This window comes from Olea europaea, unplaced genomic scaffold, assembly GCF_002742605.1.
Source record: "Olea europaea var. sylvestris unplaced genomic scaffold, O_europaea_v1 scaffold2850, whole genome shotgun sequence".
NCBI classification, from domain to species: domain Eukaryota; kingdom Viridiplantae; phylum Streptophyta; class Magnoliopsida; order Lamiales; family Oleaceae; genus Olea; species Olea europaea.
In genome coordinates this window covers 1-18,657 of record NW_019247018.1, presented here as the reverse complement: position 1 = coordinate 18,657, position 18,657 = coordinate 1, and the positions used below count along the sequence as shown (strand labels likewise).

The window sequence follows — 18,657 nt, the reverse complement described above, 5'->3', positions numbered from 1 at the left end:
ATTTGACTCGATTAATTAAATATTTTCTGTCAATAATTTGATTATTCACTACCTTATAAGTTCATGTGTTGGATGGCCCTTAGACCAAGTGAAAAGTATTGTTTAAAGGAATTGACTTACTTATAAGTTTATTTTTCTTACTATTATTGATAACTTTTTTTTTTCATACTCATTTTCAACAACAAATTTTTTTGAATAAAATAATTTACTCATAAATTAATTTTTTTTAATTTTTAACCATATATTTTCAAAAAATTTATTATTACAAAATACATTCCAATGTAAAAATGGGGTTCAGATAATTTACATATTTTTCATTTTCAGCCAAACATAATCCAGATTCATTCGTTTGCTCTCTCTCTTTCCCGTACCTTCGCAGACCCACACAGCGACTATAATCACATGTAACTCATCCTCACCAAATCTTCAACTTCCACCACCGATCAAACCCTCACCAGTATATCACACAATTCATGCATCTTTCAAATTGGAAAAGATAATTTACCGTTCAAATCAATTCTCGGCCGAAACTATGTCCTCTGACAATTCCAATTCCAATTCCAATGAGGCCATTGATAGGACGCCGTTATTGGGAGACCAGATCTTCCGAACGCGCTCCCGCTTCATGCGCCGCCCGCCAAGCCTCCGTGGTGCGGCTCGCTTCCTCCGCCAAGCCAGCAGCCGCGGCCGCGTGATGCGGGAGCCGTCCGTTAGAGTGCGCGAAGCCGCGGCCGCGCAAATCGAGGAGCGACAGAGCGACTGGGCCTACTCGAAGCCGATAGTGATACTGGACCTCATTTGGAACCTGGCGTTTGTGATTGTTTCAATTACTGTGATGATCATGAGCCGGAACGAGTCGCCGTCGATGCCTTTGAGGGTGTGGATTTTGGGATATGCTCTTCAGTGCATTCTTCACATGGTGTGTGTCTGGATGGAGTATAAGAAGAGGTATTCACAACGAAACTTGGAGGGGAGCCCAAGGGATGGGGTTAGGTACAGTAGGAATTACACGAATTCGAGTTCTGGAAGTGATGAGGTGGAGTCTGATGATTATGCTTCCGAGGGCCACCAAAATGATGATGAAACTAGGTATACATACAGAGATATATATTCTGATTTTTTATTTCTCGAATTATTATTCATATAGGCAGACACTATACAGAATGTGGTCTTGACTTTTGCAATCAAATTCATGGTCCTTTTTCAACCAAAATGGTGTGTCAATTTATTTATTTATTTTAAGTAGCGTTTATAGAATTTTGACCGTAGCTATAAAATGGGTATCAAATGCAGTCAGAAAAAATGCCACCAAATTTCAATTGGAAGCTTGGGAATAGTAAGGCTTTTGAAGTTTGATGTTATTAAGTGGCTTGATGAATTCCTAATCCATTTAATTCGAGATAGATACGAGTTCTTGTGTGTAAATTGACCTCTGGCTCTATGTTTTTGGAATTAGTCTTGGTAAAAGACAAGTACATTTTTGTTGGGAAGAAATGATTACTTTACTTGTTGATGCTGTCGAATGGAAGAGAATTTTGGGGCGTAATGACTTGTCTCTTTTTGATAATATAAAAAACTAATTATTGTTACTTGATAGGAGAAGGTAAAACTAGTCGTTTCTCAAATTTTGCCTGCAGACACGTGGAACACTTTTTATTTCTGAAAAATAACTTACCATAGGGATTACAGATGAAATTTTTAAGAGTTAGGCATGAGGGACACAAACATGACATGCCAAATCTAACGCGTTTCTGATTCCAAAAGACCAGTTCTTTTATTTTTTAAGCCTTTAGATGATAGTAACATTCCTTTCTGAGCTAACATATAATTTTATCTATATTTTTCAGTGTTGAAGAATGTATTATTTTATCGCCTCTTGTCTCCACCCACTGGACTGAATGATAAATCTGTTTTGACACTATGAAGGTCTTATATCACGGTTCTGAGCTGAAGAAATAGATAATTAATGACCTCTTTCTACGTATTTATTGCAGCATTGCTAAACATCTGGAGTCAGCAAATACAATGTTCTCATTTATTTGGTGGATAATCGGGTTCTACTGGATAACTGCTGGTGGCCAAAGTTTGATTCAGGACTCACCACAACTTTACTGGTTTGTCCAAACATATCTTATTGAGGCCTCAATATTAATATTAATTTTTCCTCTCCTTTGTTTATTATCCACGCAAGGGATTTTGTTTTGCAGGCTTTGTATTACATTTCTGGCTTTCGATGTTTTATTTGTTGTTATCTGCATTGCTGTGGCATGTGTCATTGGAATTGCTGTGTGCTGCTGTCTACCTTGTATTATTGCAATCTTATATGCAGTAGCAGATCAGGTAGCTATAATTTTAGAATCTCTTACCTATACCTGTAATTTGCTAATAATAATGAACTGCATTTCTTTCTCTTTCTGTGTGTGGTTGTTGAATTACTTTGCTGACAGCACCCAGAGTGCAGTTCGGGTGTATATGCATCTCTTAGACTTATGCTCTGGTTGATTTCATAGAATCTCAGCTCAGGTTGTACTGTGTTCGTTGAATAATAATGATCTAAATATGCTCAGTTTAGCTATGATAAAGACATGTCTAGATTTATTAACCTATAGCATCTTGAAGTTCCCTCATGCCTATATTGGAACAAAACCGCCTGTGGTCTTTATGTCCCCTTTCCCTGCAAGGATTATAAATAATTTGTATTCCTATCATGATCTTTCATGAAGTTAAAAAAAGGCAAAAGTGCCGCTTGATGATACCGATGGCCCTGAGCAACTTCCTTTACTGATATTTACTATTAATGTGTACGCATATATGCAATGGATTTAATGGAATTTGAACAATATGTGATAACTGTGCCCCTGTTACATTTGAATAGCGCACAATTGATTGACCAGAACACTTGATAAAGGGAAAAACTTCTCACCTTGTTCTTTTATCTATTTCTGTGGAAAATTCATATAACTCACTACTGTGCCTGTGAGCTCCAATGGTAAAAAACTCCTGAAACTTAGAATTTCATATGGTTATTTTAAGACATTTTATGAAGTGTAAGTACACATATTTGTAATGAACATATCTGTTGCATAATTTTAATTATAACGTATAAAAAATCCCTTATGCAGTAGAATCAGTGTAGATACATGATGGTTTTTAAGGTATGCTGATATTGATATGATAATGAATAAAATTATAAAACTATCGCATTTTTTCCTTACCCTACTTTTTTCTTTCTGTATGTGGACCAAAGGGTTACTTTTTCTTCGTCTCTTTCCCTTCCCTCCTACTTCCACTTCACGTTTGAATGAAGGAAAGAACCTTACTTTTTCGCTTCTGACATCACTTGCTTCCAGTTCTCCCTAAGTATCAAGTGAATTCGTCAAATATGATTTATAAAAAAAGTCCTGGGAATTCCTTATGGTACTATGATCATATGCTGTATCAGAATCTGCATTCACCGATCAAGAAGTGTTACTGACTTAAGGCTTGTGTTCACTATATGAGTTGTCTTGATAATTCCCACTTAAGTTGGATCATCATTTCCATTGACGGCAGTAGTTCTTTTATGCCACTGTTTTATGTTTTCATGCTTATCTCCAATAAAATGTTCTGATTTTGCTTTTGTGATAATGAGACATATAGTCGTATTTTAAGAAAATGAACAAAAAGTGAGGAAGGAGTCTGTACTCGGTGATTCTGAAATGAAGGTTGCGTCAATTATCAATTGCTTTCTTTGTGTGCTGAAATTGTTTATATGGCCCAGCATTTTCCCCTTGGTGCTTCAGTATTAAATTTTTAAGTTGGCACTTGTTTCTATATGGCAACAGGAAGGAGCGACTAAGGAAGACATTGAAAGACTGCCTAAATACAAATTCCGGAGAATTGGTGATTTTGACAAACAAATTGGTGAGATTCAACAATCATTTGGAGGAATAATGACCGAATGTGACACTGATTCACCTGTCGAACACGTTCTTCCTCTAGAGGATGCGGTATGTTCAGTTAGAGTTTCTATTCTTCATGTGGATAGAAAATTTTTAATTTTATTTTAAGATTTCTTTCTTCAGTCTGCTCTTTACAGCATCATAATTGGTGTGAGATTGGGTATACCAGTTTTACTGATTGTCCGTCAGTTTTATTAATTATGAATATACCAGGTGGGGAGAGGGGTGGAAATGTGATTTTATGGGAGAATTATGGAGCAACTCTTTTTCTTTTTCTTTTTCTTTTTTTTTTTCTTTTTTCTTTTTTCTTTTTTTTAAAATAAGCTATGTTACTTCTTATGAAAGTAACTCTATCTTACTATCAAAATAAGCAACTTATTTGTTTCCAAATTTAGCCAATAAAAAAAATATTTGTTTGAAAATGAACTTATTATTAATTTTTTACGTTCAGTCAAACATGTTTTAACTTAGGTTCTGGGAGCTCGATTTTAGTGTTTATTGTGGTTTCTTAACTTGCTAGCAAGAATTCATAAAACACGTCAATGTTTAAGTCAGATGTTCTCATTATTAATCAAACAAGTAAAAATGGAGTTTCTTGGCATTCATCTCTGCATTGGATTTCAGGAATGCTGCATATGCCTTTGTGCTTATGATGATGGAACTGAACTGCGCGAACTCCCTTGTCGTCACCATTTTCACTCTGCCTGTATAGACAAATGGCTGTACATGAACGCCACGTGTCCTCTATGCAAGTTCAATATTCTTAAAAATGGCAATCAAAGTGGCAGTGAAGAAGTATAATCAAGATCCATTCCAGGGTTCCTTCGAGTTTCTGAGTGGTCGTCTTTGTTGTCCATAGTTATCTGCAATACAACTGCTATTCGCTTGTTTACTCAAATAGTATGCCAGCACATAGTTTTTTTTCTTCTTTTAGCGTATTTGATGAGTGTGGGGCTTTTGCTAGTCATGGCAACTTCTTGTTTCTGTGCCACCTTTAGAGATGAGGTGAACTTCTTTACACAACGCTTGGATGTCTTGAAAGTGTACTCTTTTTGTATAATATGTAACTTCCAATTCAATAAGAAACTACAGTTGGTGCATTTTTTTTCCCCCCTCCTTCCAAGGTGTAGCCCAAGTCTTATGGTATTGTTGGTTGGTGTCTGTACTTTTCTTCCACCATTACTCTACATCTTTTGTAATGGTGAACTAGTGGTGGAACACGGTAGAAGGTGGTAAAGCACGGTGGATGACGGCTCTATTCTGAATAAGATGATAAAATTGGAAAGGGTTAAACTGTCTTGAACAAAAGAGGTGACAATTACTTGGAAACTTAAAATGTTTATATGGTATCTGTATCATTTGAGGCCCAAGTCTTATGGTATTGTTGGTTGGTGTCTGTACTTTTCTTCCACCATTACTCTACATCTTTTGTAATGGTGAACTAGTGGTGGAACACGGTAGAAGGTGGTAAAGCACGGTGGATGACGGCTCTATTCTGAATAAGATGATAAAATTGGAAAGGGTTAAACTGTCTTGAACAAAGGAGGTGACAATTACTTGGAAACTTAAAATGTTTATATGGTATCTGTATCATTTGAGTTATGATTTAGTGTAACTGTCTTAGGGAGGAATTTTTCGCCCAAACGAGTTAATCGTTCCAATGGTCATTGAATTTAGGTCCATGTCTTTGATTGAGAATGAATTACTCAAATGGTCATTGAACTTTGTAAAAGGTTTTCACAGGGTCACTAAACTTTAAAAATCATTTAATTCAACACTGAACTTTGTAAAAAATTTCCATGGAATCACTGAACTTTAAAAATTAGTCCATTCATCACTAAATTTTACAAAAAGTTTTCACGGGGTCACTAAATTTAGTGATCACTGAGAAATTTTTTACAAAATTCAGTGATGAAATGGGGTGATTTTTAAAGTACAATGATCCCGTGGAAACTTTTTGCAAAGTTCAATGATGAATTGGATAATTTTTAAAGTTCAGTGACCCCGTGAAAACTTTTTACAAAAGTTCAGTGACCATTTTGGTAATTCACTCCTTTGATTGGTCACTGAAATTTAAAATATCGAATTTTGATCACTGAACTTAGGTCAATATCTTCGATTGCTCACTGAACGTAGGTCCATATTTTCGATTGCTCACTGAAATTTGAAATGTCAAGTTTTGACCACTAAACTTTGGAATATGTTGTATGTTACTCATTAACATAACTGTTGAACTTTGAAAATTATCGAGTTTGCAGTGATTGATGTACAGTATTTTTCAAAGTTCAGTGAGTAATGTACAACATTTTTTCAAAATTCAGTGGTCAAAACTCGACATTTTAAATTTCAGTAAGCAATCGAAGACGTGGACCTAAATTCAGTAAACAAAACTCGACATTTTAAACTTTAGTGATCAGTCAAAGACATAGATCTAAATTCAACGACCATCGGAACAATTAACTCCACCTAAACCTTATACAAGAGAATAGTGAAGCTTCATGGCGTCTCTATTCAGTACTCTTTACAAACATGTCTATCTCACCGAGAACGTTAACTTAAATAACAAGGTATTTCGTCCGAGAATTGTTAAACTTACATGAGAAAGAATTTCGTTACTTAAGTCCAATGTAGTTACACTCATTGGCTTCAGTCATCGATTTTTTGTCATCATGGCACTAACTTGACCTTTTTGCACTAGGTGGATGACGGTCGTTATACATGATCTTACGATTTTGTGGAGACTTATATTTTTGATAAATAGTCGTCAAAGCCTGATCAATATGATCATTTTGCCAAATTCTTTTTCGAGAGTGGTCTCGTGTCCATAGCCATTTTTAAAGCTAGGGACTGGGAAGTGTCAATGCACTGTCACCAGTTGGCCCAACCATTGAGAAAAATTTTGGTGAGGCAGTTGCACCATCATATATGGTGCAATCGCCCATTAAGAAGTCACCACCATATCGAGTGGCCCACTCTCACCCAATGAGGTGAGGCCACCTCAGGACATGAGGTGGAAGGAAAGAAAAAATAAAGTCTCGAGGTAACCTCATCTCATTGGATGAGAGTGAACCTCTCGATGAAGTGGTGGCTTTACAAAATTCAGTGATGAAATGGGGTGATTTTTAAAGTACAATGATCCCGTGGAAACTTTTTGCAAAGTTCAATGATGAATTGGGTAATTTTTAAAGTTCAGTGACCCCGTGAAAACTTTTTGCAAAAGTTCAGTGACCATTTTGGTAATTCACTCCTTTGATTGGTCACTGAAATTTAAAATATCGAATTTTGATTACTGAACTTAGGTCAATATCTTCGATTGCTCACTGAACTTAGGTCCATATTTTCGATTGCTCACTGAAATTTGAAATGTCAAGTTTTGACCACTAAACTTTGGAATATGTTGTATGTTACTCATTAACATAACTGTTGAACTTTGAAAATTATCGAGTTTGCAGTGATTAATGTACAGTATTTTTCAAAGTTCAGTGAGTAATGTACAACATTTTTTCAAAATTCAGTGGTCAAAACTTGACATTTTAAATTTCAGTAAGCAATCGAAGACGTGGACCTAAATTCAGTAAACAAAACTCGACATTTTAAACTTTAGTGATCAATCAAAGACATAGATCTAAATTCAACGACCATCGGAACAATTAACTCCACCTAAACCTTATACAAGAGAATAGTGAAGCTTCATGGCGTCTCTATTCAGTACTCTTTACAAACATGTCTATCTCACCGAGAACGTTAACTTAAATAACAAGGTATTTCGTCCGAGAATTGTTAAACTTACATGAGAAAGAATTTCGTTACTTAAGTCCAATGTAGTTACACTCATTGGCTTCAGTCATCGATTTTTTGTCATCATGGCACTAACTTGACCTTTTTGCACTAGGTGGATGACGGTCGTTATACATGATCTTACGATTTTGTGGAGACTTATATTTTTGATAAATAGTCGTCAAAGCCTGATCAATATGATCATTTTGCCAAATTCTTTTTCGAGAGTGGTCTCGTGTCCCTAGCCATTTTTAAAGCTAGGGACTGGGAAGTGTCAATGCACTGTCACCAGTTGGCCCAACCATTGAGAAAAATTTTGGTGAGGCAGTTGCACCATCATATATGGTGCAATCGCCCATTAAGAAGTCACCACCATATCGAGTGGCCCACTCTCACCCAATGAGGTGAGGCCACCTCAGGACATGAGGTGGAAGGAAAGAAAAAATAAAGTCTCGAGGTAACCTCATCTCATTGGATGAGAGTGAACCTCTCGATGAAGTGGTGGCTTCCCATTTGACGGTCGCATGCGATCGTCTCACCAAGGTTTTTCTCCCAACCATTAGCCATTAGGTGCTTTAGATGTGTACTTCGTATTTCGTGATAGATTATGCATGTGTGACGATGATACGACAAGACAACATTTACGATTTTTGTATGAGATATAACAAACATATATCCGTGTGTGATAGAAATTAAGATTTAGTTTTTAATCTAAGTAAACAATTAATTTTAATAACGCATTTTATAGCATCCACATTTTTTTAATTATATATTTTACAATTTTTATCAAAATGTATTAAAATTCTAATTTTAATCCCCACCAAACAAGGCAATAACAATTCAACCATGAATCGAAATGGAGCTATTTTCATATATATTTTTCTCCAATGAAAGGAAAGAAAATTCCATGCTTCAATATCTATACGGCACAGGAATACCCGTCACAATTCCACCGGAAAACTTGTTGTCAACCGGAACCGCCGTCCATGGCGTCGAACAACTGGCAGCGCAGCTCGTATTTTCTGGCCCTATCACCTTCACAGAAAGGTTAATAATCCCATTCTTCTCCCCATTCCCATCCCTCAGTCTATAACTCAAAAAACTCAAATAATTCACCGGAAGATACCCGCCGGAAAAATCCGAAACCGGAATTCTCGCCGTTCCGATTAGATTATTTCCGCCCGTAAAGGCCTTGCATTGAACTTCCACATTAATAAAACGTGCATGCATGGGTAACTCCATCACAAACTTTTCATTCCATACTGGGTAGCTTCCACCATCTGTATCCATTTTTGTTGCTCTTGACGAGTCTGTTTGAACGATAACAAAAGCGTTTTTCTTTACCCGTTGCCTTCGGTTCACGCACAGGTCTTCGCCTGAGATTACAGTAATTTCTATCGTTTTGGAAGAGATTTTTTCCATATCTCGATGACTCTGTGTGTAAATATATACGAGGGTCTGTATTTTTGGAAGATTTTGATGGTGCAGATGAGTATATATAGGGGGTGAGAGGGAAGGAGGGCAGAAAGGAGAGAGAAAGATGGGCGATTTTTCGAAGTTTTACTCGGTCCATTCCATATTCGCAAGCAGGTTGAACAATATTCTGTACAACTCAAGATGATTCGCCCATATTTTATTTGGATAAAAATGTAAATTTTAATAAAAACTAATTAAATGCGTAGTTGAAAAATTATAGATTTCATAAATGTATAATTAAAAATTAATTGTTGATTACAATTTAAATTTTAATCAGCTTTTTAATAAATCCCTATTCGATTGTGATTAAAATTTAGATTGTAATCCAAGTTAAAGTCAACAATTAATTTTAACTATATATTTTATGGAGTCCACTATTTTTAAATCACAGATTTCATCAAAATTTATTAAAAATCTAATTTAAATCTTCATCAAACACACTTAGTCAAAAATAGACAACATCTACACATAATAAAATTTACATTTATAATTAAAATGTGATTTCAAATTGAATAAAGATATTTAACTTTATTTGAGCCTTATTATAAATGATCATCATCAGTAGCGATGATCATCACAACTTTATTGGGCAATAAACATGAGGTTCGTTGTCTTCCAAACTAATGATAATCATTATTAATAATAAATAGCATTACTTCGAATTCATTGTCTCGTGACTATTCACCAATAAAGGATTGACATATCACCCCAATTAAGCGCATCGTAATTTTTTTTAATTTATCTCTATATACAAATATTAAACACTCCTAAAATGTAAGTTCTCTTGCTAAATTGGACTCTCTAACAACTTCGCCAAATTTTTTTCACTTCCAATAAAAAATCATTTGTACCATAAACGAATATATAAATTGACCGAGTACACCACAATTTACCTCAACCAACTATTTAATGAATTTGACAGGTTGACCTCAAAATCAGACAATCCCAAAGCCAACAAAGTAAAAATTAGTTTTAAAAGTATTGAAAATTACCTAAGCAATGCAGTTCATCTGTTCCGTTCTTAAATTGGAGGAAAAAATCTCAAAAACCTTACCACTTGGAAAGGAAATAGGTAAATCCATATAAATTGACGGTATTTTTTTTGGTTTGTACATTACATGTGACTGAAAGGGAAAAAAAAAATTAGATTAATCATATGATTTTTCTTGTTCTCTTTTCGTTTTGTTCAAAGAATACATTATTGTTTGTGTTAGTCAACATAGGTGATTGTGTTTTCTTATAGTACTCGAGGGTTTAGGTTAGTTCTACAGAAAAATCCAACAACTTTTCAGGAAATATTTCTCTGTTTTATTTTCTTAATTATTGTGCGAATCAACAAATTATTATCTCTTAATTAATCTAAGAAATTATGAATAACACTTAATTGTAACAATTTGTTTGAACATTCTATTTTGTGGGAATCAACAAAACATAAATTGAGATTTATATATTAATTTTTATATGCATTTTAAAGTATAAATGCTATACGAAATATTATGAGTGATGACAGTGGAAAGAAAGTCATTTACTACAATATAAATTGAATATTGTGTAAGCTTGTTTCCCGACTAATAAAAAATAAGATTAGTCTACTTGTACACTTTTTTGTCTTTTTTGTGTACATAATAAGTCACATCCCCCGCCCCTTGGGACATATTCCAGTGGCGCAAAGGATAAGAGTGATGTATACTCAACCTTGCTGGCAACCACAATGTGAGGATTCGTTTCCTGAAACATAAATTGACACTTTTTGTGGGTACCAGTGTGCAGGCAGCTCTTGTTCCCTGACCTGATGGGGCACATCCCGCGATTAACCTCTCTCACAATGCTCCAGGGGCAGAGCGGTCAGAGACCCTTAAGGTTGGGGTTCAACCTTTTAATAAGTTACACCCCCCTCATATGTGGGGGGGCCACACATAATAACTTATGGATAATTCTTGTTGTACATAAAAAATTGTACATAATGATGTCTCCCAACTCACATGGATGGAGCCCACTTGCATATTTATATTCAGGTGGACCCCACCCATTTCAGTGGGGAATACCGTTATGTACAATTTTTTATGTACACATAACACACTCCAAAAATTATATGCAAATCTCCCTCCATGTGACGAGTGTCAAACATTATGTACACAAAAAGTGTACATCTAGCATTATCCTAAAAAATAGAATATGAATTCATACTTTACAATATCTTGATAAATTAAATAATACGAAGGTTACATACATTGAATAATATAATCGATGCAACAATGTTTGTGCAACCATATTTGACTTGCAATTTGAATCCTTTTGGTCNAATTGGTGGAAAAAATTTCCCCTAATATTACACTTAGGAGGAGCGATATGTTGTGGTATTTCATAACACGTTGTATTTCACAGTTGTGCGACATTAAAGGCTATCGGTATTAGTAGGGGCCGAATCCTTAGCTATCGATGGTGTAATAAGATGCCCTAGTGCTATTGGAAGTCTTAATTCAATCGAATAAGTTTTTAGAGGCAAAACCAAACAGTATGATGTCATTCATGAACATTTTTAAATTTGTCCAAAACACATTAAACCCTATGTGGGGTCATATCTCTAACCTGCACCAATCCTGCTTTCTCGCATAATACAGAGCAAGATGATATTTTAGCTCTTTGCATCATACTCAAACCCCTTCCTCGAATAGGTGCTCCCCCCTAATAAGAGGTATATGTTTTATTGGTAACAGTAGGTGATTTTCTCCCCGACCACTGATCCCATTCCACAAACCGAAAATCCAAAAACCCCCCAATTGCTAAAGGTATTTCCATCTCTTCATGAGTTTTTTAAGCACCTTGGGATTTGGTTATTATGTGTGCTTCTCAAGTGTGTGTGAGTAAATCAGCAAAGAATGCAATTCATGAACACAGCTAAAATGAGATGCCACATATTATTATAGAGTAATGGGCAAAATGAACAATGACAATACTTAGGCTGTTGAGCTGGTAAATCCTTCAGGGTGTTTTGGCCTTAGCAGGTGATGGAAGCAACTGCAAGACAAAGTATTTCATTTTCAAAACTCAAAGCAACTGTAAGTGAATATACTATTGCAATTTGCTAGGTGGCTGCTAAACTGTCCCTGAAAATTTGTCCTCCAATCATGTAATTTTTGAACTTGTATACGTGGATTTATGATAATCGTTCCCAAAAATAATAATACATTCTATCTGCCTCTAAAAAACTACATAGTTATCTGCAATATTTGTCCTAATTAGCCTGAAAATTAATTAAAATGGCATGCCTAGTTTGAAGTTTGAACTCTTCATGTTTTTAAAGCTATTGGTCCGCATAAGATGGTGATTTTGCATTTGCGCGTGTTTGGCTAAGCTTTAAAATGTAAAAGTTCGTTTCCAAAATACATTTGGATAACTTACTCACCTTTTTCCCACTTCTAGTTACCAAAAAATAAAAAAATAAAGTTCATTTTGAAAGTAACTCTTGACTTCACCATCAAAATAAGTAACTAAATAATTTCCAACTTTGGCCAATTAAAAATAAAAATTCTTAATTTCGAAACAAACTTATTCAGTTATAAGTATACTTTTTAAGCATAGCCAAATATGCTCTTAATCATTTATTTGAAAATGATGCTAAAACATAAAATAGAAAATGGAGGGTACCTGATAACAGGAGATGAGCGAGCTAACAAATCCGAAGGCACCTGTTACACGCGGATTGACTTTCTTGGGTGCCAGTTGAAGCAACCCGACTGCAACAACAATATCCATGCCTGCTTTAACCAGGGCTAGAGATCTTTCATTTGAATTTTGAAGCTTACTGAGATACTGCTCATTCTGCCATGGAAATGCAACAAAAAGAAAAGACCATATCATCCAGAAGAAATAAAGGTTAAGAACAGCCAAACCAGTTTAGAGAATGAACAGCAAGCATACCTTGTACTTATTCGTGATCTTAAGTTCCTTCTCTAACTTCTTCATCGAAGCTGAAAGCCTTCCAAGTTCTCCAATCTGAAGTCAGAGATAAGGAAGTACACCAGACATAAATCCATTTTTGTAACCGCTGATTAAAATAAAATGATGTCAAAGCCACAAAATTAGACGAGCATTGTGCGTCATACCTCAACCAGAGTGGAACAAATCGAAGAGCCCATCCAACAAAAAAGAGAGATCCTTCCAATCAGTTCTGTTTTTTCTTTGTTCTGCGTAAAAATAAGATTTAAAACTCTCTAGCTTACATGTATTTTGTAATCACTTTCCAAACTATTGTGAAACTAGAGAAGAGAAATTCAAAGCATACCTGGTATATGCCAGTCCTACCAAGCCATACAATTTGATCGAGAAACAAGAAAGTAGACAATAATGCATTTTTAGACTGAAAAAAAACACCAACTAAACATGTTAAGACAATTAAAAAAATAAAAAATAAATAAAAACAGAGGAGGAGGAATGGGTAGAATTCTACAATTAAGATGTTAATACCTTTCCCAACAAAATCAGTGGAAGTGGAGTTCCCCAAGCAGTTGGACTAATTAGAGCATGCAGATCATTTACAAACTGCAAAATGAAGAAATATAAAAACTTGTCAAGAACACGAGATAATCGTAACAGCTCTTTATATTCTAGGGTACTGCATTCTGCAACCACTTTCAAAAATGAAAGCTTTATTCTTCCACATGAATACACATAAAAAATAAGGACGGGAAAAAAGTTGAAATGAAGCATATAATACCTTCAGACACCACAAAAGTATACATGTAATACAGGCATGCATCACAACCACTGGAAAAATACAAGTAGGGCTTACCTTGAAAAGGCGGAACACTTTTCGTGCCAAGCTGGTAGATTTGTCGACATTTTGAGCTGTGCCTAGCTCTCCATTACTTACAAATTTTGAACCATATTGGATTGCCCTGCATATCTTGTCCCTGGCTTCAGCTTTGTTCAGATACAAAACTGCAAGAGCAAGCTCTGTTCTAGCTACATCCAATGTACACATATTTTATCTTGGTCAACCTGAAAGGTCAAGATACGAACTGATTACATTCAGCTAAGCACAGGCAGATAATTTCAACATAAAATAAACAATATTTCTGCATGATTTCGCCAGCACTAAATGAATAACTATAACCAACTGCAATTGTACCTCAAAAAGTAAGATTAATGTGATAGGCTTCATAAATGAGGCACTCTTCACCAGTATCTAGGGTTACAGATTACATTATGATCTAAAACACTTCTGCAATTCCTATCTGAGCACAAAACCAAGTGCAAGGAAAGACACATTATGCAGGACTTAGAGCTGCAAGCCATCTTCAGAGCTCTTCAAGAGTCACCTTTCAGCTTCCAAACTGTGAAAGAACCTCGACACTGATTTGGAAGGTGTCAGCAAAGCAGGAACATGAGAGTGACCTTGCACATCAGATTGCAAGGATGATGCCATAGACCATTAGAATATGGATGAAGTCCCGTCCGTGTAGCGAATTTAACTTTTCTCTGATGGAAGACCAAATAATGTGATTTTGGTAGAAGAATTTATTGCTAGGCCCACAAAGGGTGCAAAATTTTGATCTTCCACCTAACACCATATTATACCTCATTTTCAAAAAATTCTACATGACATGTTCAAATGTAAACTTCTGCTTTTCCTCTTTCCTTGTAACCAAACTTTTGACAGCGATCCACGCATTAAAATACTCCACTCCTCAAAATTTATTTTGATGTGAACTCCATCCTTGAGGCAACAAGTCAGCAGTATAAATTTGTTTTCTTGTAAAACCAAGAGTGACAGAGGAGGAAGACCACAACAGAAAGTAGTGAATCAATCTTATTATTAGTCTCAGCCGAATATAATTATTTATAGGGCAAGAATACATAGCAATGATCCTTCATTCCAACTTAAATATATTCTAATCCTATAGACAAGGAAATAAATTATATGTTAACAATAATGGTGCCATAAAGTATGGTAGCAAATAATCCTCCCAATCAGCATATAACATTTTGGAATCTTCAACACTCCCCCTCGAGCTGCATGATACAAGTTAAATAATCCCAACTTGTCCACCATTTTCTCGAACATGGGTTTAGACAACCCCTTTGTCAATAAATCCGTGACCTATCCAGGTGCAGGCACATACATCAAGCATATAGTCCCATTTTCTATTTTCTCTTTAATGAAATGTCTATCTACCTCTACATGTTTAGTTCTGTCAGGATGAACATGATTATGTGACATTACAATGGCTACCTTGTTATCATAGTACACTTCCATTGGCTTATTCTCCTGAACACCGAGTTCATCTAATAGTAGTGTTAGGGCTCTGAATTCAGCTTTTGTACTACTCCTTGCCACAATTGGTTGCTTCTTACTTCTCCAAGTGACTAGATTTCCCCATACAATGGTACAATAGTCAATTGTAGATCTTTTGTCCATTAGTGATCCGCCCAATCAGCATCAGTAAAAGTTTTAATAGATCTTTCTGAAGAGAGGTCCCAAGTCCAAGAGTCCCTTTTAAATATCTCAATATCTGATAAATAGCTTCCATATGCTCTTTAATGGGGCATGCATAAATTGACCCACAACACTAACTGCAAAAGCTATGTTAGGTCTAATGTGTGACAAATAGATAAGTTTACCCACCGGATGCGGATATCTTCCCTTATCAACAAGTGTACTTCCTGAGCAATCCTTTAGTTTGTGATTGGGGTTTATAGGCACATTAGCTAGCTTACTTCCTAGCATATATCCAAGACATACTTTCTCGAGATAGAGATTCCACTCCTATTTCTAGCAACTTCCAATCCAAGAAAGTATCGCAAAGGACCTAAGTCTTTTATTTCACACTCGGTCGAAACAACCTTCTTTAGCCACTCCATTTCTTCATAGTTATCACGTGTCAGGGCTATATCATCCACATAGACTATCAGAATAGTGATTTACTGCCTGAGTTCCTGTCGAACAAAGTATGATCAGATTAGGCTTGTTTGTATCCTTGTTGACATATAGCTTTCATGAATCCACCAAACCAGGCTTGTGGAGATAGCTTTAGCCCATATAAGGATTTTTCCAATTTGCAGACATTTCCTTGGATCTTAGCTTCATCAAACCTAGGGAGAAGCTCCATATATACTTCTTCTTCCAAGTCCCCATTCACGAAAGCATTTTTTACATCTAATTGTTGAAGTTGCCAGTCTAGATTTGCTGCCAATGTCAGAAGGACCCTCATTATGTTTAATTTTGCAACTGGAGCAAAGGTTTCCTGATAGTCAACTCCATAGGTTTGAGAATATTCTCTTGCTACCAACCTAGCTTTATGGCATTCTACTGAACCATCTGATTTGTATTTAATAGAAAAAACCCATTTGCACCTAACCGTTGACTTATCCTTAGGTATCTTAACAATCTACCATGTTCTATTTTTATTCAAGGCTATCATCTCTTCCTCAACTGTTTTTCTCCAAACCGGAATTGACAAGGCTTCGTGAATAGACTTTGGTATCTCAATTGATGACATATTAGCAACAAGGGCCTAAACTGATCTGGATAGATGACTATATCCAATGAAGTTGGAGATAAGATGCTGTGTACAAGATCTGACTCCTTTTCTGAGTGTTATAAGAACATCCAAATCATTAGTAGAGTCAATCTATGGGGTAGAGGGATTCCCTGAATTCGGAATAGATTCATGATTCTGCGGTTGAACTGTGAGAGGTTCCACTGTTTCAAGATTTTTCCTCCTTGAATAAACACGTAGCTCTGGCATTCTTGCAAGTTGTTTTTCTCTCCCTTGTCATTAAACTTGGTTGTACAAGGGAATCAATATGTTGTGGATCAGGAAGTGGAGAAAGATTAATAGATGAAGAGTGTTCTGATATAGGAGAAGATGGTTTGGATATTGAGACTTCTTCGGTGAGTGACACGGGTGATTGTGGTGTAATTTCACAAAAATTTCCATCATAATTATCATTATCATTGTGTTCCTCCCCTTGGGGGATATTTTGGGAAAAATAAGAGACTCAAAGAACATGACATCCATAGATATATAATATTTTTTGAGTAATCGAGGAGTAACATTTGTAACCTTTTTGAGTTTGAGAGTAGCCTAAGAATGTACATTTTCGAGCTTTAGGGTCCAACTTGGTACATTCATGATCATGATTATAAGTGAAGACAGTACATCCGAACACTCTCGAGGGTATAGAAACGATAGGTCGGGTTTGCGGAATACATTTGATAGAACAGTTAGAGGGGTTGTGAAATTATAGATCCTAGTAGGCATTTTGTTGATAAGGTAACATGCAGTAAGAACCCCATCTCCCCAAAATTGTTTTGGAACCCTACTGGTAAACACAAGTGCTCTAATAGTTTCAAGTAAGTGGCGGTTCTTTCTTTTGACAATACCGTTTTGTTGGGGAGTGTTTATGATAGGCCCCAAATTCCAGAAGAATCTAGGAGAATTGAGGAGGGATTTGCAACAACCAAATTCTGCTAAAAAGGGCAAGAGGGGGAGGAAAATTCTGTTAGAAATAGGCCTATAAATAAGGGTAAAAGGTAGGCAATATTTGAGTGGAGGTCTCGAGAGTCTTGTTTACTGTTTACAGCCTTCTTCAGGCTTTACTATCAATTTCATTTCTTGTAATTGCTTCTCTTTCAATTAAAGAGTTTCTTAATTAGTGTTTGAGCTTGCTTTTCTAGTTGGTATCCTATCAATTTACACAAGAGCTTTAATGTACAATGCCTTTTTCGGTGAGAAAATTTCCCAAGACATGATTGAAGTATTCCCGGCCATTATCTGGGTTTGAATCATAGAATAAATTTTTTTAAAAGTTTGTGCAGTTTCGGACTTATCTTTTAATAGGTAAATCCAACAGACCCTTGTATGATCATCCGTAAATGTTATGGACCAGCATTTGTTCGTAATGCTCTTAGTCCTATAAGGATCCCATAAGTCACTATGTATTAAAGTAAAAGGTGATGACGATTTATAATCGTGAGAAGAAAATGAAGAATGAGAATGTTTAGCTAGTTGATAAACATCACATTGATAATTATCTTTATCGCGAAACAAGGATGGAAATAAATGTTTAAGAGATGAAACACTAGAATGAGCTAACTGGCGATGCCACAACATTACTTCTTGTTATCTAGGTCAGATTCACAACTTGCAATTTGAGCTTGTTTATTCGAGTAGGTGTCCTCCAGAAAATAGTATAGCCCATCACGTTCTTTAGCATTGCCAATCCTCTTTCCCGAAGTCAAGTCCTTAAAAAAACACAATGACTCAAAAAAGTTCACACTGCAATGCAAATCCTTAGTTAATTTGCTAATAGAAAGAAGATTGCACGAAAGTTTTGAAACATGTAAAACAGATTTTAATTCCACGGATAGACTAAATGTAATAGTTCCAATTCCAACAATCGATGAGAGCCCATCTACTATTTTTACTTTAAGATTTCCAGGGCATGGTGAGTATGA

At 35.8% G+C, this 18,657-nt stretch overlaps 3 protein-coding genes across 5 annotated transcripts; 1 reads left to right on the top strand and 2 right to left on the bottom strand.

Moving 5' to 3' along the window:
* Positions 1-318: 318 nt before the first annotated feature.
* On the top strand, positions 319-5,048 carry LOC111384121 (E3 ubiquitin-protein ligase At1g63170-like). Its single transcript, XM_023008358.1, has 5 exons — positions 319-1,089; positions 1,995-2,114; positions 2,208-2,340; positions 3,825-3,989; positions 4,566-5,048. The coding sequence occupies exons 1-5, from the start codon at positions 533-535 to the stop codon at positions 4,740-4,742; spliced, it is 1,152 nt and encodes a 383-aa protein (XP_022864126.1). The 5' UTR covers positions 319-532; the 3' UTR covers positions 4,743-5,048.
* Positions 5,049-8,512: 3,464 nt separating this feature from the next.
* On the bottom strand, positions 8,513-9,321 carry LOC111384125 (BON1-associated protein 2-like). The gene has a single exon (XM_023008365.1). The coding sequence runs from the start codon at positions 9,138-9,140 to the stop codon at positions 8,631-8,633; it is 510 nt and encodes a 169-aa protein (XP_022864133.1). The 5' UTR covers positions 9,141-9,321; the 3' UTR covers positions 8,513-8,630.
* A 2,417-nt stretch (positions 9,322-11,738) lies between these two features.
* LOC111384123 (peroxisomal membrane protein 11D-like) lies at positions 11,739-18,470 on the bottom strand. Of its 3 annotated transcripts, none has more exons than XM_023008360.1 (8): positions 18,292-18,470; positions 13,987-14,195; positions 13,662-13,736; positions 13,480-13,554; positions 13,301-13,381; positions 13,116-13,190; positions 12,843-13,016; positions 11,739-12,212 (listed from the first exon to the last, which is right to left on the bottom strand). In XM_023008360.1, the coding sequence occupies exons 2-8, from the start codon at positions 14,176-14,178 to the stop codon at positions 12,177-12,179; spliced, it is 708 nt and encodes a 235-aa protein (XP_022864128.1). In that variant the 5' UTR covers positions 14,179-14,195; positions 18,292-18,470; the 3' UTR covers positions 11,739-12,176. The 3 variants fall into 3 exon arrangements, with proteins under 3 accessions (XP_022864128.1, XP_022864130.1, XP_022864131.1); XM_023008362.1 differs by having other exon boundaries at positions 18,297-18,470; XM_023008363.1 differs by lacking the exon at positions 18,292-18,470 and adding an exon at positions 14,326-14,350.
* Between the last annotated feature and the right edge of the window lie 187 nt (positions 18,471-18,657).